Here is a 22,694-nt window from a genome sequence, read left to right on the forward strand (position 1 = left end):
CACCAGGGAAGCCCCAGCTGCAAATTTTTTAAAGCAAAGTATTGTTTGAATGAAATATGCATCAATATACCAAGATCCCTGACTAAATTCAAACTGGCAAAATATATGTGATAAAAGACTGTTTTCTCATTTGTAAACAAAGTCTTTTATAGAAATAATGCAAATAAATGCACTTTTCATTCAGGAAAAATTCACAAATGCTACAGTCTAAACTGGGACCTTTGTAGATGTGACTTCATTTCCAGTATGTGAGAGGTAATCAGTAATTATAGAAGGAAACTTCTCTAAGGCAATATTGGGCTTCAGAACCAGGACTCAGATTTGAAATTTAGAACACCCTCTACCTATCCCTGGAGTCAATTACACATTCAGGGCACAGTCTTTGGTCTCAAGAATGAACAGGGAGCAGAAAAACACTATTTTATTTGCACAATTTTCTAAAGAGGAATCACGTACAGGGTGGATGGATATTTTTTATTTATTGAATGTACTCAACATTTCTCATTGGTGTCTCTGAGCAACAGAACTAAGATCAATAGAAAGGCATAAAGGGATAGCCTCATCCACCAGAGGGCAGACAGCAGAAGCGAGAAGAACTACAATCCTGTTCCTGTGGAACAAAAACCACATTCACAGAAAGATAGACAAGATGAAAAGGCAGAGGGCTATGTACCAGATGAAGGAACACGATAAAACCCCAGAAAAACAACTAAATGAAGTGGAGATAGGCAACCTTCCAGAAAAAGAATTCAGAATAATGATAGTGAAGATGATCCAGGACCTTGGAAAAAGAATGGAGGCAAAGATCGAGAAGATGCAAGAAATGTTTAACAAAGACCTAGAAGAATTACAGAACAAACAAACAGAGATGAACAATACAATAACTGAAATGAAAACTACACTAGAAGGAATCAATAGCAGAATAACTGAGGCAGAAGAACGGATAAGTGACCTGGAAGACAGAATGGTGGAATTCACTGCTGTGCAACAGAATAAAGAAAAAAGAATGAAAAGAAATGAAGACAGCCTAAGAGACCTCTGGGACAACATTAAACGCAACAACATTCACATTATAGGCGTCCCAGAAGGAGAAGAGAGAGAGAAAGGACCAGAGAAAATATTTGAAGAGATTATAGTCGAAAACTTCCCTAACATGGGAAAGGAAATAGCCACCCAAGTCCAGGAAGCGCAGCAAGTCCCATACAGGAGAAACCCAGGGAGCAACACACTGAGACACATAGTAATCAAATTGGCAAAAATTAAAGACAAAGAAAAATTATTGAAAGCAGCAAGGGAAAAACGACAAATAACATACAAGGGAACTCCCATAAGGTTACCAGCTGATTTCTCATCAGAAACTCTACAAGCCAGAAGGGAGTGGCATGATATACTTAAAGTGATGAAAAGGAAGAACCTACAACCAAGATTACTCTACCTGGCAAGGATCTCATTCAGATTCGATGGAGAAATCAAAAGCTTTACAGACAAGCAAAACATAAGAGAATTCAGCACCACCAAACCAACTCTACAACAAATGCTAAAGGAACTTCTCTAAGTGGGAAACACAAGAGAAAAAAAGGACCTACAAAAACAAACCCAAAACAATTAAGAAAATGGTCATAGGAACATACATATAAATAATTACCTTAAACGTGAATGGATTAAATGCTCCAACCAAAAGACATAGATTGGCTGAATGGATACAAAAATGAGACGCATATATAGGCTGTCTACGAGAGACCCACTTCAGACCTAGGGACACATACGGACTGAAAGTGAGGGGATGGAAAAAGATATTCCATGCAAATGGAAATCAAAAGAAAGCTGGAGAAGCAATACTCATGTCAGATAAAATAGACTTTAAAATAAAGAACGTTACAAGAGACAAGGAAGGACACTACATAATGATCAAGGGATCAATTCAAGAAGAAGATATACCAACTATAAATATATATGCACCCAACATAGGAGCACCTCAATACATAAGGCGACTGCTAACAGCTATAAAAGAGGAAATCGACAGTAACACAATAATAGTGGGGGACTTTAACACCTCACTTGCACCAATGGACAGATCATCCAAAATGAAAATAAATAAGGAAACAGAAGCTTTAAATGACACAACAGACCAGATAGATTTAACTGATATTTATAGGACAATCCATCCAAAACCATCAGATTACACTTTCTTCTCAAGTGCACACAGAACATTCTCCAGGATAGATCACATCTTGTGTCACAAATCAAGCCTCAGTACATTTAAGAAAATTGAAATCATATCAAGCATCTTTTCTGACCACAATGCTATGAGATTAGAAATGAATTACAGGGAAAAAAACGTAAAAATCACAAACACATGGAGGCTAAATCATACGTTACTAAATAACCAAGAGATCACTGAAGAAATCAAAGAGGAAATCAAAAAATACCTAGAGACAAATGACAATAAAAACACGACAATCCAAAACCTATGGGATGCAGCAAAAGCAGTTCTAAGAGGGAAGTTTATAGCTATACAAGCCTACCCCAAGAAACAAGAAAAATCTCAAATAAACAATCTAACCTTACACCTAAAGGAGCTAGAGCAAAAAGAACAACCAAAACACAAAGTTAGCAGAAGGAAAGAAATCATAAAGATCAGAGCAGAAATAAATGAAATAGAAACAAAGAAGGCAATAGCAAAGATCAATAAAACTAGAAGCTGGTACTTTGAGAAGATAAACAAAATTGATAAACCGTTAGCCAGACTCATCAAGAAAAAGAGGGAGAGGACTCAAATCAATAAAATTAGAAATGAAAAAGGCGAAGTTACAACAGACACCGCAGAAATACAAAGCATCCTAAGAGACTACTACAAGCAACTCTATGCCAATAAAATGGACAACCTGGAAGAAATGGGCAAATTCTTAGAAAGGTATAACCTTCAAAGACTGAACCAGGAAGAAATAGAAAATATGAACAGAACAATCAAAAGTAATGAAATTGAAACTGTGATTAAAAATCTTCCAACAAACAAAAGTCCAGGACCAGATGGCTTCACAGGTGAATTCTATCAAACATTTGGAGAAGAGCTAACACCCACCCTTCTCAAACTCTTCCAAAAAACTACAGAGGAAGGAACACTCCCAAACTCATTCTATGAGGCCACCATCACCCTGAAACCAAAACCAGACAAAGATACTACAAAAAAAGAAAATTACAGACCAATATAAGGGATGAATATAGATGAAAAAATCCTCAACAAAATACTAGCAAACAGAATCCAACAACACATTAAAAGGATCATACACCACGATCAAATGGGATTCATCCCAGGGATGCAAGGATTCTTCAATATATGCAAATCAATCAATGTGATACACCATATTAACAAATTGAAGAAGAAAAACCGTATGATCATCTCAATAGATGCAGAAAAAGCTTTTGACAAAATTCAACACCCATTTATGATAAAAACTCTCCAGAAAGTGGGCATAGAGGGAACCTACCTCAACAGAATAAAGGCCATATACGACAAACCTACAGCAAACATCATTCTCAATGGTGAAAAACTGAAAGCATTTTCTCTAAGATCAGGATCAAGACAAGGATGTCCACTCTCACCACTATTATTCAACATAGTTCTGGAAGTCCTAGCCATGGCAATCAGAGAAGAAAAAGAAATAAAAGGAATACAAATTGGAAAAGAAGAAGTAAAACTGTCATTGTTTTCAGGTGACATGATACTATACATAGAGAATTCTGAAGATGCCACCAGAAAACTACTAGAGCTAATCAATGAATTTGGTAAAGTAGCAGGATACGAAACTAATGCACAGAAATCTCTTGCATTCCTATACACTAATGATGAAAAATCTGAAAGAGAAATTAAGGAAACACTCCCATTTACCATGGCAACAAAAAGAATAAAATACCTAGGAATAAACCCACCTAGGGAGCCAAAAGACCTGTATGCAGAAAACTATAAGACACTGATGAAAGAAATTAAAGATGATACCAACAGATGGAGAGATATACCATGTTCTTGGATTGGAAGAATCAATATTGTGAAAATGGCTATACTACCCAAAGCAATCTACAGATTCAATGCAATCCCTATCAAATTACCAATGGCATTTTCACAGAACTGGAACAAAAAATGTTAAAATTTGTATGGAGACACAAAAGACCCTGAATAGCCAAAGCAATCTAGAGGGGAAAAAAATGGAGCTGGAGGAATCAGACTCCCTGACTTCAGACTGTACTACAAAGCTACAGTAATCAAGACAATATTGTACTGGCACAAAAACAGAAACAGAGATCAATGGAACAAGATACAAAGCCCAGGAATAAACCCACATACCTATGGTCAACTAGTCTATGACAAAGGAGGCAAGGAACTACAATGGAGAAAAGACAGTCTCTTCAATAAGTGGTGCTGGGAAAACTGGACAGCTACATGTAAAAGAATGAAATTAGAACATTCCCTAACACCATACACAAAAATAAACGCAAAATGGATTAGAGACCTAAATGTAAGACCGGACAGTATAAAACTGTTAGAAGAAAACATAGGCAGAACATTCTATGACATAAATCACAGCAAGATCTTTTTTGATCCACCTCCTAGAATAATGGAAATAAAAACAAAAATAAACAAATGGGACCTAATGAAACTTAAAAGCTTTTGCACCGCAAAGGAAACCATAAACAAGACGAAAAGACAACCCTCAGAATGGGAGAAAATATTTGCAAATGAAGCAACGGACAAAGGATTAATCTCCAAAATATATAAACAGCTCATGTAGCTCAATATTAAAAAAACAAACGACCCAATCCAAAAATGGCCAGAAGACCTAAATAGACATTTCTCCAAAGAAGACATACAGATGTCCAAGAAGCACATGGAAAGCTGCTCAACATCACTAATTATTAGCAAAATGCAAATCAAAACTACAATGAGGTATCACCCCACACCAGTTAGAATGGGCATCATCAGAAAATCTACAAACAACAAATGCTGGAGAGGGTGTGGAGAAAAGGGAACCCTCTTGCACTGTTGGTGGGAATGTAAATTGATACAGCCACTATGGAGAACAGTATGGAGGTTCCTTAAAAAACTAAAAATAGAATTACCATATGATCCAGCAATCCCACTACTGGGCATATACCCAGAGAAAACCATAATTCAAAAAGACACATGCACCCCAATGTTCATTGCAGCACTATTTATCATAGCCAGGTCATGGAAGCAGCTTAAATGCCCATTGACAGATGAATGGATAAAGAAGAAGTGGTCCATATATACAATGGAATATTACTCAACCATAAAATGGAACGAAATTGGGTCATTTGTTGAGACGTGGATGGATCTAGAGACTGTCATACAGAGTGAAGTAAGTCAGAAAGAGAAAAACAAATATCATATATTAACGCATATATGTGGAACCTAGAAAAATGGTACAGATGAAACAGTTTGCAGGGCAGAAATAGAGACACAGATGTAGAGAACAAATGTATGGACACCAAGGGGGGAAAGTGGCCGGGGGGTGGGTGGTGGTGGTGTGATGAATTGGGAGATTGAGATTGACATGTATACACTGATGTGTGTAAAATGCATGACTAATAAGAACCTGCTGCATAAAAAAAATAAGTAAAATAAAATTCAAAAATTAAAAAAAATAATAAAATAAAAAAAAGAAAGGCATAAAGTTGCAAGATGGGAATGAAAAATGAGATTATGAGTAATGCTTGTAAAAATGCAAAGATACCTGTGTGAGAGGCAGCGGAGGAAGTGTGACCCAGACACTCTCAAGCTCCCCTGTCTTCTTGTGTGACAGCACTGATGCCATGGCCCTCTTGAGAAAGCCCTTTCTAAAGTGTGGAGAAATATATGGCACGTGGAGCTTGAGACAGTGACAGAGAACGTGCAGTTGAAGGAGAAATGACCGTTCAGTCAAAGTTGAGATTTTCGTCACTGCCCTAAATACCTAGGACTTTAAAATAATGTGTCTGTGGGACTTCCCTGGATGTCCAGTGGTTAAGATTTCACCTTCCAATGCAGGGGGTGCAGGTTCTATCCGTGGTCGGGAAGCTAAGATCCCACATGCCTTGCGGCCAAAAAACCAAAACAGAAAACAGAAGCAAAATTGTAACAAATTCAATGAAGACTTCAAATAATAATAATAATAAAATAACGTGGCTGCTTTTTTGGGTTGATTCTTGTTTTCCACAAATATACTAATACATTCAAATGAATGTTTTCATTCGAAATAGTCACCTGATAGTACATGTATTACAATACAGTAGCCATTGCTCAAAGCATCTTTGCCATTGCTTATTTTTGCGTATATTCAGAGCTAATAAACATACGTCTGTTGAATTTTGGAAACTACCAGAAGCCTGCAAGTGCCATGTTTGGTAAATAAAACCTTGATTTAAGTGGATCATTTTTTTCTCTTTCTTTCTTTTACAATTGATAATCAAACATGGAGAGTAAATATAAACTAATGAAATTGATTTTCTTGTATGGTTTATAAAATGATGCTGAAGGCTTAAGAAAGAGTTGAACAATGACAACACCATAAATAGAACCTCCCGAGGTGGCTATTCTGAAGGGTCCAACGTTCAAGTACATTTGGCTATGTTTGTAAACACACACTCACACACACACACAGCTTGTGTACAGGTGGCAGTGTTTTCAAGTGTCTTGGTTGTGTAGAAAATAAAACTTTATTTTATATAATTCAACTAAATATGCATTCAAAGACACTATTACTCTCTGGTTATAAACAACACAATCTAAGTCAGTTCTGAGTTTTCCCTATTTCTGGTTTAAACTCCATTAAGTCATAGTTTCTCCTTCTTCATGGGACTAATCTAAGCTCATAGCACAGTCTCATAGCAATAGTGATGAGACAGTACCTACTCCTTGGTCTTCACCTGTCCTGCACTTGTCTCTCCTGAGATAGACAATTCTCCCGTTTGGTCCTCCACGCTGCTTTGTGCTTCTGTGACCCCTCATCGTGACCGCAAAGTGCATTTGGGGACACTTGTTTGCTCTCTCTCTCTCCTTTCTTTCAGAGCTATAACTTCTGTATCCTGAGAGTTGGGGAAGAGGGGGTGCTGGAGACTTGCAGATATCTTGGGCCCTCTGCCCCAGACATCCCATGAAGCCATTCATCTCTGCTGCTGCCTTGCTTTAGTGCTATAAACAATAACAAAAAGCCCTGTACAGATACGCCTGGCACACAACGAGGATCACTCTGAATGTTTGTTGATTGGCTGACTGAATGTATGCAGATGCTGTCTCCCAGACTTCCAGAAAAACTCAGAGTTCTTTTGGATTCCCCAAATCATCCCAGAATTCTATTCTGTTCTCCACTCTCTTTGAAACTAATCCTGGGATGAGAGTGGAGAGAACAGCCTGAGGCCCCTTCTATGAGACCTCTTAAAAATAATTCTAGATCTCCAAGGACTTCCTGTATCTACACAATCACTTGAGGAGGCTGCCAAGTGTCCCCCATTGTTTGGTTATATTATCCTCATCTTTCAGGGTTTAGATGAGACCTACCCCTTGATTCTTCCCTAGACTGTATGCTCCATGAGGGATCTTCTCTGTCTTCCTCACCTTTGTAATCTTAGGTACTATACTGGGCATATCAGCAGTCAATACGTATCTTTGAAATAATTAATGTGAATATGAATAGTTGAACTATTTGAACCAGGCTGTTTTGACATTTCAGAGGGTTGCTGGTGTTTTCTAGATTTTGCTAGTTCAGTTGTCTCAGAAGAATAGAAGTATTGTCTTAGCTCTGGCTGCATCTTTGCAAATCTGGAGGTAGTGGGTTAAGAGGGAAAGGTTACTATTCCTAAGTAAACATCCCTTATACAGCCCCCAATATAAGGAGATAATTGGGTTTTAAGATGCCATTTATCTAACTTTTCAGATAGATGGTTAAAAAATTTTTTCTGCAGACATTTAAGGTCCTATTAGAGTGCTCTGGGACAACTTGAGATCTGATAAAGTCAGTAATCACATGTAAAATTTTGGTTATATGACCAACAGTCCATTTCTTACTGTTCAGATTCTTCAGTAACCATAAATCACTTTGAAAGGAAGAGTAATCCTCATCAACTAGTAACAGGGAAATCTCCAAAGGACACTTTGCACATTGAAGATTAGGAATGGCTGGTAAATCTTTAATGGACAATTGGCTCCACTGTTCATGGGTTTATGAGAATACCAAACTAACTAAATTGAAATGTTCTGTATTCTGCTGAGAAGGGTCAACTTTTCTCTTCCTTTCTTCCTCCCTCCCCCTCCTCCTCCCTTTTCTCCTTCTTTCATTTCTTCCTTCCTTCCCTCCTCCCTCCTTCCTTCCTCCCTTCCTTCCTTCCTTCCTTCCTTCCTCCCTTCCTCCCTCCTTCCCTCCTTTCCTTCCTTCCTTCCTTCCTTCCTTCCTTCTTTCCTTTCTTCCTCCCTTCCCACCTCCCTCCCTCCTTCCTTCCTCCCTTCCTTCTTTCCTTCCTGCCTTCCTTCCTTCCTTCTTCATTTCTTTTTATTTTTCTTATTACATTTCTAGCTACCATGTCTTTAGTAAACTAGTTTTGCACAGAAGTAATTCCACCTATGATCGGCACATGTGAGGGTGAGAAGAGTGCTTATTTCCACTTGTTTAAACCTCATCCATATCCAATTCAGCTGTACCTAGGAGCTAAATTTTTTTAGGGATGAAGAATAAAGTCCAAGGAAGATACTAGTTGTCTGGGATTTTCTCTGGACATATGCCTTCCTTCTGCAATCTCTCCAGAAATGTAGTATTTCTTTTGGTTTACTGTTTTCCTATGTGGAGGCAGTTCTAATGTGTTCCACTGGCCTTTCCAACCATAATAATCCTCAATCTATAGGAGAGAGAGCCAATGTGGAAATTGTGCCAGCTGCTAAGTATGTCTATTCCAATTATGCATTCTGGAACTGGGTAAATAACCACAGGGTGGGTTTGGGAACACACTGGACCCACTGTGAATTAGACTTGAGCTAAAACTCCATTGATCACCTGGCCTTCATAAGTCCCTACTCTGACTTGTGGGCCATAGTGATGTTTTGGGTCTCCTGGAATCAGTGTCAGTTCAGAGCCTGTATCCAGTAGTTCCCAAAAGGTTTGATCCTTATCCCCAGTGTACAAGTACTCTGATAAAAGGCAGTAGGTACCTTTTGGGGGTACCTAGGAGGAAAATTAACAGTATATTTCTGTAGTGTACTGGGGTCCTTTCTCAAGGGGACCTGCCCCGCACCCACTTAATCCAAGTGGTCTGGGTCTGTAAGGTGGCTCAAGCCTGAAAATTGTTCAGATGGCTGTGACTCTCTGTTTTTATGATTCAGATTAAATTTGTGTCCACTTGACCTAGAACTTTTCTGCCGATACACATTAAGTAAGAATTTAGCATCTTATGTCTGGGAACACAATGATCAACTAACCAGTGCCATAGGTCTGCATGAGTCAAGCTATGCTGATTGCTACTTTGACTCTGCTGTCCATTATGGTAAGAAGGCTCACCCTGCCTTTGGTGGTGGAGTGCTGTCGCTTGGCCTCTGTCACCCTGGGATCCAATCACTCCCATTGCATTTAGGTTTCCCAATTCAGTGACTGCAGTTCCCAGTGTAAGGCCTGGCCTACACAGAAGAGTGATCACAGAGTTCTTCAAGGATGCTGGGGCTCCACCACTAACTTATTTCTCATAGTATTGGTGAAAGGTATGTCTTCCGGGCCCTTCTAGTGTGGGTGAGTAGGTCTTAAATGACAAATCCACACTAACATTCCAACCTCTCTAAGCCTTTGAATCCCTTCCTATACTTTAAACCAAGGCAGGTTGGGATTTTCCAGTTTGCTCACTGTGGGCCACTCTTTGGTCCATGTTTCAGCCAACCAACTGAACAAACTGTTAGAACCCTTTCTAACTCCCTGAGCTGTAATATTTAATGTATAATCTTGATTTAGTGAAACCATATTAATAAATTCTGCCTGATCCAACTTTGTATTTCTTCTACCTTTATCTCATATTCCTAATATTCATACCCACCCATGTTCCCTGTTTTCCTGACTGTATAAATGAGAAAACTCATGTCGTTCTTCTAGAGTGTAGTCCATCACCTCCCCTTTAGGAGTCTACTAGGACTTGAGTCCAGTTACAGGTCTAGAGGCGAAGAGGGATGTAGGGGTGGGTCCTGAGCATACTCAGCATTGTCTTGCTTGGCAGCTGCCTCAGGGAAAGACCCTAACAGTTTCCTCAGGCTATGCAGGGTGAATCCCCTCAGACCGAGATGGAAAGGTCTGGAGAGGCTAGTTCCACTGGGGGGGTGGGGAGACCTCTTCCACTGACAGAGATTCATCAGAATTTAGAGGCTCCATGTCTCCAGCTCCCTCAGGGTCTTCCCACATGACCCCACCCCAGCTTCCAGGATCAATGCCCTGACGTTAACAGTAGACACTGTGAGAGGCTAGGAGTTCAACTTGCATTGTAATTCATTCACAGGATGGTCCTGCATTGATTTTCAAATTTTCAGCCCTGCAGCTACAGGAAACAAGAGTCTCCTTCAGGACGCACAAAGAAACTCTTAGGTTATTTATATGGTGCTTGAACTGGGAATTCAGACCCCTGAGTTCATCCTTTTCTTACAGTACTTTGTCCAGCAACATTAGAAGCAACCAGTCAATGTCATTATATTCATTCGTTTTTAAAAAATGAAAGTATCATATGTAGTACACAGAGTTACCTAGCTTCTTGATTCTTATAAGTGGTTGATTAGGAGTGCCCAATGAAGATGTTTTGCATATTTCTATTGCCAGATCATGCCATGGATTGTCAGCCCTCTCTTTACTACCAGAAAGAGTCATTAGCAACTTTAAATCTAATCACATTAGAGAGCCAATTCCATAAACTCTGGAACCAATTCAGAAAACTCATTCTTAATATTCTGTTCTTCTAGAACCACACTCAGTACCAAAACCTGTATTAGTCAGGGTTCTCCAGAGAAAAAGAACCATTAAGATACACATGTGAAGATTTATTATGAAGAATTGGCTCACACAATTATGAAGGCTGAGAAGTCCCATGACCTACTGTTTGCAAGTTGGAGACCCAGGAAAGCCAGTGGTATAATTCCAGTCCAAGTCTGAAGGCCCGATAACCAGGGGAGCAATGATGTAAGTCTCAGTCCAAGGGCAGGAGACCAGTGTCCCAGATCAGTAGGCAGGTAGGGAGGGAATGAATCATCCCTTCTTCTACTTTTTGTTCTATTCAGGCCCTCAGTAGATTGAATGATGTCCACCCCCATCGTGGGGGGACAGTCTACTGAGTCTACTGATTCAAATACTAATCTCATTTGGAAACATCCTCATAGACATCCATAGAAATAATGTTTAATCTGGGCACCCCATGGCCCAGTCAAGTTGACATATAAAATTAACCATCACAGTTTCTTTCCATCTTATATAGTGTTTATCTGTATGAAGCTCTAACTCATTTATAATTCAATTATGAGTACCAAGGAAGAGGAAACTTGTTAACTGTGTATCTGGAGAAATTCCAAATTCCATGAAGACTTGTTACGATGAATCAAGGGTCTTTTTCTTCTCATAAATGAGATTTCTACTTCTCCATCTCTTCTAGTGCCCAAATTGGAAGAATTTAGGGTCTGGCATCAAGGTGATTGGTATTAATGCATAAACATTTTATTTAGAGTAAAACAAATAGGAAAGACTAGATGCTTTTTATTTTTCTAAGAGTGAGAAATAGAATATTAAATAATATATATTTGAGAGTAGTTTGGGGAATATAGAAGATATCCAATGAGTATTTGCTGATTGAAGAGGAGGTAAAAATAGCAGGTGACTAATTTACATTGACTATCATCATGTCTCAGGGTTTTTGCCACATGCATTATATATGTTGATGTACAAAGTCCTGTGAAGTATATGTTCTTACTCTATTTTGCAGATGTAGAAACTAAGCCTCAAGGAGATTAAATAGTATGTCAAAGGCTGCCCAGCTACTGCCTGATGGATACTTAGTTCAAATCCAATTTTGCTTGATCTCAAAGCCTATGTATTTTCTACCCTACCAGCATCTCCAACATATAGCAAAGAATACCAGTGCTGAGAAGTATTCTCTGAGCAAAGGACTGAGTGGCCACATGAATTTAGAAAACACTGAATAGCAAATCCATTTCTTAGCAATTCCCAATATATGTAATAAAGCTTCTGAGAAGTCATGAAGACATTGAACTAAATTGTTTGTTAAATCCAGCATTTGACTACGGAGGCTTCTTCCCTAATAATTCTTTGGCGAATCCATACTCCACTGAGCCAGAGTGAGTGTCAGAACTCCTGGAAGCTTTACCAGCTAAAGAGGTGTTTCTCTGTGGGCAAATTGCATCACCTCTCTGGGCCTAGATTTCCTCATTTATAAAATAAAAATTTGGTTAGAAGTTCCTTAAGGTCCTTTTAAGTATAAACGTTTGATGACTTAGATTCATTTCTTTTTTTAAAAAATAAAACAGTAATAAACATTTACTGGGTGCTTACTATGTTCTTGTTGCTTTACATATATTATCTTACTTAATCCTCATAAAAACCTTGAGGTTGTAACTGAAATACCCATTTTACAGTCGGGGTCACTGAGACTTAGTGAGGCAGCATATCTTGCCCCGCAGATTAGAACTCTGGCATTCTGGTGTCCATATCCTATATTGCCTTCAAAGCTTTCCCTTGTAAAACACTTGCACTGTGGGCTATGAGTTTTTCTCTGGCTTCTTCCAAAACCTTTGTATTATTCCGTTTTCTCTTTTCTTTATCCAAATCCTCGTCCATTTTTGAAGATCCAGGTTATACCTCCTCAGTAAAACATTGTCCTATCACCCCAACCTATCAAGATTTCTTCCTCTTCTGGATCCTTATTTTACTTTCAGTTAAGATGGAAATTAATTGTGTGCTGACCTATGACATCTTTCATAGTATTGTCTCGAATTGCTATTAAAATATTTGTTTAATTTTACTTGTTCACATCTAATGTCTCCAACTAGATTCTTAAACATTGGATTCATTTCTATATGAACAAAACCCCTCATGCCTTGTGTAGATCACCAACAGGGTGTTAGAAATCTCCACTCAACTCCCTACAGACACCTCAAATTCATTATGTACAAACATGTTTACAGCCTTTCCACCATCCCAGTCCCCCATCCTCCTGTATTTCTTTCTTTAGTCGAGTGGCATTGACAGTCACTTTGTTGCTTGACTCAGAAACCTGTTGATGATCTTGGGCACTTTTTCTTTTGTCAACACCACATGCAATCAGTACAGCTTAGTGATTAAATGTGTGGGCTTCCACGTTGGACTCTATGAATCCTAGTTCAAATTGTGGGGAAAATGGGTAAGTACCTTGCCTTCTCTCTGTTTCAGTTTCCTAACGTACAAAATAAAGACAATAATAATTCCCAGATCATAGAGTTACCGTGAGAGCTACCTGAGATAATTAAATGCCCAGTGGAAATCCAATAAATGATTTCTTCCTATTATTCTGCCTTTGAAGCTCCTATGTTCTTCCCCTTCCCATCCCCATCCTGCTATCCTAACCTCAGACCTCATTATCTCTTACCAATATTCACTTACACACAGTCACCATCCTGAGCTAACTTCTATCTAGACCCTACCAATGTATCCTCTACATTTTTTGACTAGTGTTCTTTTTGAAACACAAATCTGTCATATTATTCTGCCCTTGAATCTTGTGCTACAGTCAAACAACTGCTCCTGTCAAAAGTCCAAACAACTTGCAGTTTGCAGAATAAGCTGTTCTGTTTCACACTTTGCCATGTTGCCTATGCTCCTTCCTAACGTTACCTGAAATGCTCCTGCCTCTGCCCTTTGTTTGTCTAACAGACATCTGTTCCTCTTTAGACTAAAAATGTCCACAGCAACATTTGGGGTCCCAAGTGAATTTCTAGAACCTTGCTATTTCTCACGAAGAGATGGAGCCGGTTTCCCCTCTTTAAATCTAAACAGGACTCTCTGACTGCCTCAACAGATAGAATGCAGTAGAAGTGATTCTGCATAGCCCCTGGCTAGGTCACAAAAGACAGTATTGTTTCTGCCTGGCTTTATTTCTTTTGGGGGATACTTGCCCTGGGGTACCAGCCATCAGGCTTCAAAGAAGCCCAGAGTAGCCCATATAGAGAGACAACATAAAGAAGTGTTTATGGAGAAGCACATGGAGAAGCACAGTAGCATCACCTATTGACTCTCCTTCTGTACATGTAAGTATACGTATATGTATATGTAAGTACATATGTGGAGATGTAGATCTCCACGAAAATCTCTGTCTTCATGGACCACATATTCTCTATTACCTTGTGGCCACATGTAGGAAATAAAGATCCTGTAGTAAAAGAGGTATCTTCAGTGAAGCAAGAAGAGAGGAAAGTATCCTTGTAGCCTGACTAACTCATTAATGTGAAAAATCATTTACGATGTAGCGTGAATCAGCAGAGAAAGCTGGAAGGAGAGAAGCCCTTGGATTTTTTCCACCTGCTCATCTAGCCAGTGAACTTCGGGGACAGTTATGCAGTCAAGCTTCCTGGTAATTTAAGCCTTATCTTGTGAGCTGCATATGGTGATCTGGGCCGGCCGTCTGGGATGTGACTCCTGCTTCGAGAGTAACGATAAAGTTTCCAGCACTCACTGTCATTGTGAGAGGCAGACTGTTGTCGAAGTGTTATTATTAATGAGAATTACCACTGGACAGCTTGAACTAGAGGATAATTTATTCTCCGTGAACTTACAATTGCAGTAAAACGGTTCATTCACTGCCACACTTGTCCGTCTTGTTTGTTCCTGTCTTTCAGGCGTGGTTGGGTGCAAAGAAGTAAGGCAGAACTGTACAAGCTGCATGAAGACAGAAGTCTGCATTTCTGGAGATACCGTAGAAACTGGTCAGGAAGGTTTCACTCGTGTAAGAGAAGCGTGGGAATGTGGTAAGAAGCATAGGGTCTGCTCTAGGGGGGTCCTAATCAATTCATGGGAATCCAGGCACCTACGCTGTGCAGTGTATCACACCAAAATGGGAAATCAGTGTTTCCAGATGGCCTCTCACTGCTCTGGCTTCTGAAGCTCACACTTCCTCTCTGGCATTTCTGACAGAGAGCTCTTTCTCTTATTTTAAAATTTAGCATATTCTCTCGACTTGCCTTCTCGTTTTGCTTCCAGAGATTGCTTTGGGCAAATGAAAACTGACATGATGACGACATGTGTGCTTTCTTGGTAGTTTCTTCAATGTTATGGTGACTTCCCCCTGATTTTTGCCAAATTTCTGCCTCCTGTTGATTCCATTTTTCTCCTTCTTTTATCCCTGGTAGGAGTGTTACCTTGCTCTTTGCGTAAATGTCATTAAATGTGCTCCTGACTTGCTGCTACCATGGTAATAGACACTTGTCATAGGCTCTTGACTCATTACTGTATTTATATGAGACTTGGTCACTTGTGGTTTAGCAAGCTTAAGCAACAACCGGATTACCAGCCAGTAAATGGATTCAAGCCTGTCTAAGATGGGTGATAGATTAAGGTTTGGTTGCTATTATTATTTAATAATTAGTAAAGTCTCTGAGTAGACTAGTGACGATGTATCACTTGGGGAAAAGATCTTGGCTGTCAAATAGCATCCATTCTACTGTAGACAACCTCAGTGGGACACAGAGCCAGAGAGAGAGAGCGCGCGAGAGAAAAAGAGAATGAGACAGAGAGACAGAGATAGGCAGAGAGAGACAGAGAGACTGGTGTTGTCATCACGATCCTTGATTATCTTTGACACTTCCACTAAGCTCACTGGAGAACAAGGCTGGAGGAATCCCAGGAATGTCTGTGGAGAGGCTAAGGAAGTGGAGAGACTAGTTGACCTACGGCTCCATCTTGATCTAATGATGACTGTCATTTGAGGAACAGACAGCTTACGTTGTGATTTAAGGAACACCCTACAAGGATCCCTACAACAGCTTTGAGATAGAAGTACCCACTCACTACCATAGAGTCTGAAATTCTGCCCTTAGAGTCATGCCTTTGGGTGTAAGCAGGAGAACAATAATTATTCACAAAAAGAGAGGGAGGAGGCACTACCTAGGGGTGTTAAAAGTACCTGTTGTTTCCATCAGCAACAACTGATGGAAGAAGTCACGTTCTTTTTTGTTGGGACAGAAAGAGACTGAAATCCCTTGGGCTAAGGCGTTGTCTTCCATGGAATTGCCGTGAGAATATGTAAAAATCTATTGTAGACAACAGCTTTACTGAGAGGCAGTTGTATAGAGAGTGCTAGCCCCTGGAATTTGTAATCAGGATCCCTAGGTCCAAATTTTTACTCTGTCCATGCTGCATGTATAACCTTTGGAAAATTATTTATTTTATTTTTTTTTATTTTTTGGCCACACCGCATGGCAAGTGGGATCTTAGTTCCCCGACCAGGGATAGAACCCGTGCCCCCGGCACTGGAAGCACAGAGTCTCAATCACTGGACCACCAGGGAAGTCCTGGAAAGTTATTAACTCCTTTGTGCTTCATGTTTCGTATCTGTAAAATGGGGTCTACAATTGTACTTATAGAGTTACTGTGATGATTAATGAGTTAATATTAAATAAAAACACTTAGAACAGTGTCTTGTACTCAGCAAGTACTATAGGAGTCTTCACAAATATTAGTCACATTTTGGGGGGTGAATGTGTTTTTCTTAACCCGTTCTTTCCTAAGCAGTTTGGAATTGACTATAGTACATCTGAGGGCGTTTTGTTGGAAGGGGAAGGAAAGGATGCTTTTGAGCCCAAGACCCTCCTTCCCGACCCCGGTGTGGTCAGTCTGCGCAGGTCTTTTCAGTGGGGTGCTTCTGACAGCCTAAAGTCCACCTGAGGTTAGTGCCTGGTAACACAGAGGAAGCTGAGGGCAGGGGAAGAGATGTTAGAAACATGCTGTTTTGGGTAACCATTTTGTCAGAGTCTCTGACCCCAACGTGGTCTTTCTTTTCATTCTTGTTCCCTTTTGGATTATTTAGAGAGTGTTTCACCTAAGTGGCTGGGGATGATCCAGTGTTGGTGACATTATGAGTGTCATTTGTAGAAGGGGCTGGCTCTTTAGAGACAGAGGGACCAAGCTTCTAGTCCTGTGACATCCAGTATCTCTGTGACTCTTGATAACTCAATGTCTCAGAGCTGCAATGTCTCATGTACAAAATGGGCATGCCAAAATGTGTCTACTTCCCAGGAGTGGTGCCAACCACTCAGATGACGATCAATGTGACAGCAACTTGTAAACTGTAAAGGGTTGTTATTATGAGTGGGTCCTTTCATTTCCTTATTCTCTACAAGCAGACCTGAATGTTAGCAGCACCTGTGTGCTGTCATCACTTGGCTGTTGATTTCACTTAAGAACCTTACCCATAAGCCTGTGACCGGTAATCGTATGTCAGCTTCTCTAGCAGTGGCGAGGGGCTATGCCCACCGCCGGACTGGTTCACGGTCCTAATGCTGAAGCTCTTTGCTCATCCAACAAGGGATACTGACAGCTTTCAGAAGGGGTGATTCTCCCTCCTTCAATTTGTAAATCACATAATATTAGTAGGAGACTTTTTGGAATCATGAGCTGTATTTTGGTGATACTTGGTGATACTGTTACTCTGATAGTCGACAAAACACTTTCAGAAACCAAGAGAATTAGAGGTTGGCCAGAGTGGAATGAATGGTATATATCAAGATTACCTAAAGGAGATATGAGAGAGAAGGGATTAAGCCGAGTCAAGAGATGAGAGGTAACATCCCAGAAGCTTGAAAAAATTTACCAACTCCCAGGAGCAGATTTCTGAGTGTTATTAAAAAAAAGTCCCTCTGATGGAAACCATTCACTAGCAAATTTACATAATAAGAATATGGTTTTCTTGGGGCTTCCCTGGTGGTGCAGTGGTTGAGAATCAGCCTGCCAATGCAGGGGACACGGGTTCGAGCCCTGGTCTGGGCAGATCCCACGTGCCGCGGAGCAACTGGGCCCGTGAGCCACAACTACTGAGCCTGCGTGTCTGGAGCCTGTGCTCCGCAACAAGAGAGGCCGCGATAGTGAGAGGCCTGCGCACCGCGATGAAGAGTGGCCCCCACTCGCCGCAACTAGAGAAAGCCCTCGCACAGAAACGAAGACCCAACACAGCCAAAAATAAATAAATTAATTAATTAAAAAAATATATATATATATGGTTTTCTTAATTTTGTATGCAGGCTCAATGCAGTGACTTTTGGCTGCATTGGATTGAAGCGTTACAAGAAAAAGAGAAAGAGGAAAGAGATGTGGACATCAGTTATGGGCAGAATCAGCTGGTGTCAGATCTGTGCTCTGCAGGTCACAGAAAACATTTTCAAGTGCCTTGCCTTTCAGGTCTCCACCGTGGACAGAAATAGAGCACAGAAGCTGCTTCTTAGGGAAGACTTCATTTTCCCAATCTTTTACAACTGAAAAATGGAGCAAATGAGTGGCTGGGTACAGACCCTTGACACCAAGTGACTGGGAGTCAATGGAACACTGCAGGGACACAGAACTTCGCCAGCCAGTGAGCACATTACTGGAGAAATACAGTACAGAACCCAGCAGTCTCCGGCAAACAACGCATCCCTTTAAGTTAATTGGTGTTAGAGAGAAGCTGAAATGCTCCGCTTATTTACAAAGCTACAGATTTATGTAAAGCAAAACCAATTACACTTAATGCCTAAACTATTCCAGGTGCTCAGTGATAATGTTGCTAAGCACGAGACAAGAAACTAGTGCGTGAATGCATCCTGTTTCCAGTGGAAGCGCGTGTAGTTCCTGCAATTCAGCTAATCATGAGCGTCAGCCCCGATGTGAGAATTCTAAGCTCTTTTGGTGTTCGCTTAGGGTCATCTTTATAATTCTGTAGCTCTCTTTTCATCTCTAAGGACGAGTGAAAGCGTAATGAGCACCTTTTTCTATTATGATGTAGAAATTAAGGAGAGGAAGGCAAATTTGGGGCAAGGGGGAGACAACAAGATAAGGCAAACCCTTTTTCTAATGGTGAGAGGGACCGTTAGAGCTTCTGACTTGTACTGCGACGAGATGTTTAAAGGTTTCTTGATCTTTGGGGTTTTCATTAAACCCAAATCGCAAACTTGGCATTTAACGTTTTGCAGCAAAGAAGGATTCTAAAGCAGATCAAGGATTGGCCTCACTGTTTCATCAGAGAACAAATGCTGAAAAAAGAAGGATTTGAAAAAGTTACAGGGCAAGAATTTTTGTCTATAAGAGTTTGTCTTTTCATTTGTCCTCAGAACGAACAAACAAAAAATAGTTTGAGTAAGAGAAACACCTGGTGCTTTACAGCTGTTCTTTTGCAATTAAAAATGCATATCACACCTAATCAAGATGTGTAAATCTTTTATTCTACAGATCTAAAATATTTTAGGTCACAAGGGAGGTGCTTAACTTCAGAATCATTTGCAATCAACTGATTAAACCCCCCTCTCCTATCCAGTTTGAACTGTCCCGGAAAGCAGCGGTACTCAGATTTCAGGGAGAGTAAGAAGACTTGGGAAGGTTTGTTAGAACTGCCGATTCCTGGAAAAAGGTTTGGGTTAAAGCAGTCTGTGGTAGGGGCCAGAAAGAGTTGCCTGAAGCAGGGGGTCTTTAGCAAAACTTTGACAAGCACTGCTACAAAGATTTGGGACACTAGTTGTATTTGCCTTTTTTTTTTTTTTTTTGGTTTAAATGAGTTTTTTCACATTTCTTTGCTTATACGGGAAAAATCTCTTTTGGAAGATAATTTTCTGAGTGCGTCTGAACTGGGAGCAGTGGAGACTAAAAGACGTCCTTTGGACTAAGGAATCTCTTTAAGCATCTCTGACTGATTTGATCACTTGCCCTTCCCCCAACACTCATTTAACCTTCCTTAATTTTCTTCTTTCCTTCAATCGCAATAACTCCATCATTTACATTTATTTTACAGTTTCTTCAGTATGTGAATATTCTCTTTTTGTTAAGGACCTCTATTTTAGTAATGCTGCTGTTTGATTCAGAGAAAATTTCCTTAATTCATAACTTGATAGTGTAGTAGCAAGATGAAGTATAGTGAAATTGTGTATAGGTTTATTATTTACTCTGACATAGACAATATATGATCACTATGCCTGGCATGCAGTAAGTACTCAATAAATGCATTGAAAGAAAGAATGTTAACATACTGTTATTTTGATTCTAAGGACACATGAAAACTAAAAAATGTCATATAGGTTGCTTTTAACGGCCAAACCATTGTAAGAAGTTATAAAATATTGTAATGTATAGGAAATATTAACTTTTTGTTGTCATAATTACTTAGACTTTGAAATTACTTCATTAATTCAAAGGCACAACATGTTAATGCAAAAGTGTAATAGTCATAATTATGACTAGAAGAGTCATCGTTAGTCTTTGTAAAGTACACAGATAATATTCATAAGGCCACTCTCATACATATTAGCTCTAAAACTAAAATGCATAGTGTCTAGCCGAAGAAAACAGTGAATACTCTGCTCATAAGACAGGTTGAGTCAAACGGAGTTTCATAGGGCTGTTTCTCAAAGATCAATACTCGAAGAAAATTCCTGTGTACTGCCATAAAATTTCAGAGACTTTTCATGGAGCGGAAGTGTTTCTTCAAGATTACTTCCACTGATGTTCTGGGCATTAAAATGATTTAGATTACAATATCTAAAAAAGAAAGAAAGAAAGCTTCTTTTAGGACCAGATGTAGATGACTTGATAAATCATTTGCCTTCCCCCTGTGCTTGTCTTCCTTTTATTATAGGCCCATAGATCCTGGCACAACAGTGATGATTATTTAAGAGCACTGCTCACCAGAACAGTCTTTATAAAACGACAAAAGGAGCTTTAGGACATATTCAGGTGTCTCATGAGGACCTTTAGATGGCGCTCTTTTACAACCTGCAGTGAGTCTGACCGTGAGAGAACTGGAAAGTCTGGAATTATCAACCTTGTAGATTTCATGGCGGCGGGACTCGAAAGATTTACGAGATGCACTGAGGGTTTGTAACTTCGGTGCTGAGACTGTGTGGAAAACACCACTGTCAAAGAAAAAATCCATGAACATATTTCTAAAATGTGTGCCCTCTGTCCTTGACTCAAGAAAAATCTGGATTTCCCATCTTCTAAGTGCCAGGCAGCATGCTAGAGCCTAGTGCTTACCCTAACTTCCCGAATTCTCACTGTAACCCTGGAAGGGTGGAACCATCCCCATTTCACAGACAGAAATACTGAACTTCTAGGCGGTTAAATAAGTTGCTTACGGTTTGTATGAGTAATAGTTGGCAGAGCCTGGGTTTGAAACCAGAACTCTCTTATTCAGAGTCCTGGCCTTTTCCCTCTATGGCATGCTGCCTCTAAAGGCAACTTATTTCTTAAACATTTTTGAAGAAGTTCCAGGAAGAGAGGAATTTCAGACTGCTTTATTCACTGCTGTACTCCTAGTACCTTGACCAGTGCCTGGTACATAGCAGATGTACAATAAATATTGGTTGAATGAACAAATGGTCAAGGGCCATAAGTTCAATTTTATCAAATACACCTAAGTCTCTGAGGTCAGACATTGTTTCTTGTTTCTGATTTGTGAAAGTTTCCAATGCTAGAGAGTTTTACCTTCTTTTCCTTCTTAATATATTGCTAGAGATAACTGTAAGAAAAGGATATGCTTGAATGACTGGTCATTTTTCTCTGATTTATGTCTCTTTCAGTAATCATTGCAGGTTATGCACAAAAGATTACTGGTATCATTAACAAAATAAGCACAATGATATCAACTTTATAAGATGTGTTTTACAACATTGGAGGGACAGTGGTGTCAAGTTGTAATAACAAATACGCTTCTGCTCTCTCCCCCCATAAGCATCTGTAATATCCTTTATTTTAGCATTTGATGTAGGATGCGTAGTTATAGTAAGGACTGTAGAGGTGTTTGTATGATACTTTTCAGCAAGGAAAGACATTTCATCCACCTACTTCCTTCACCCCCAACCTGGAGAACCTCAGGTGTGTCATGTCACCATTGCCCTATTTCAGATTTGATTGAGGAGGACTCTAATACAGACAGAGGCAGAGGCAGGGGATTGTTTGCCTTTTTTTTTTTTTTTTTGTAGTAATGGAAGGTACATCTGGACTGACATTCATGGACTATTCCTAATTATACTCAGTTAAGTGTATCCTACTGACCCCTACAAGATTATTTTGGTTCTAGGACTTACACCAGGATTGTCGCACACTAAAATAAACTTGATGGTAGGGTGCCCTCAGGTGCTAACACAAACCTAATTCCACCTGTATGTTAGTGAGGCTGCTGCTTCATCATTAATCCACTGGTCTCAAGATCTTGGGGACAGGAATAACTTGGAACTGTCCTATTCTTGATAGATTTGTCACCAGTATCTGGCTCCGAACAAATACACCTTTGGGTTTGGTAAAAATTGGATTGTGATTGGAAGTATATTAAGATCAAACACCATCTGCCTCATAAATAATATGTTTCAATAATGCTGTCCCTGGGACGTCTGTGTTTTCTCCTGTTTCTTTGCATCCTTATTGTTCGTTAGTGTTTGACAGAAACAATCAGTATAGAAATAAGCTGGAATCATG

The 22,694-nt window shown here is 39.8% G+C and overlaps 2 protein-coding genes across 3 annotated transcripts in view; one reads left to right on the forward strand and one right to left on the reverse strand.

Annotated features, from left to right (window-relative positions):
- LOC309609897 (uncharacterized protein) overlaps positions 1–22,694 on the forward strand; it is a 465,108-nt gene that overhangs the window by 116,674 nt on the left and 325,740 nt on the right. For both annotated transcript variants that reach the window (XM_082352029.1, XM_082352030.1), the window contains one exon: positions 14,885–15,013. In XM_082352029.1, the coding sequence (XP_082208155.1) occupies positions 14,929–15,013 (85 nt within the window). In that variant the 5' untranslated portion in view covers positions 14,885–14,928. The remainder of the gene's footprint in view (positions 1–14,884; positions 15,014–22,694) is intronic.
- SLC15A5 (solute carrier family 15 member 5) overlaps positions 18,281–22,694 on the reverse strand; it is a 109,041-nt gene continuing 104,627 nt past the window's right edge. Inside the window, 1 exon segment of the mRNA XM_082352037.1 lies at positions 18,281–20,759. Coding sequence (XP_082208163.1) covers positions 20,627–20,759 — 133 coding nt within the window. The 3' untranslated portion in view covers positions 18,281–20,626.

Source organism: Balaenoptera borealis (assembly GCF_965194805.1).
Source record: "Balaenoptera borealis genome assembly, chromosome: 13".
Classification (NCBI taxonomy): Eukaryota; Metazoa; Chordata; class Mammalia; order Artiodactyla; family Balaenopteridae; genus Balaenoptera; species Balaenoptera borealis.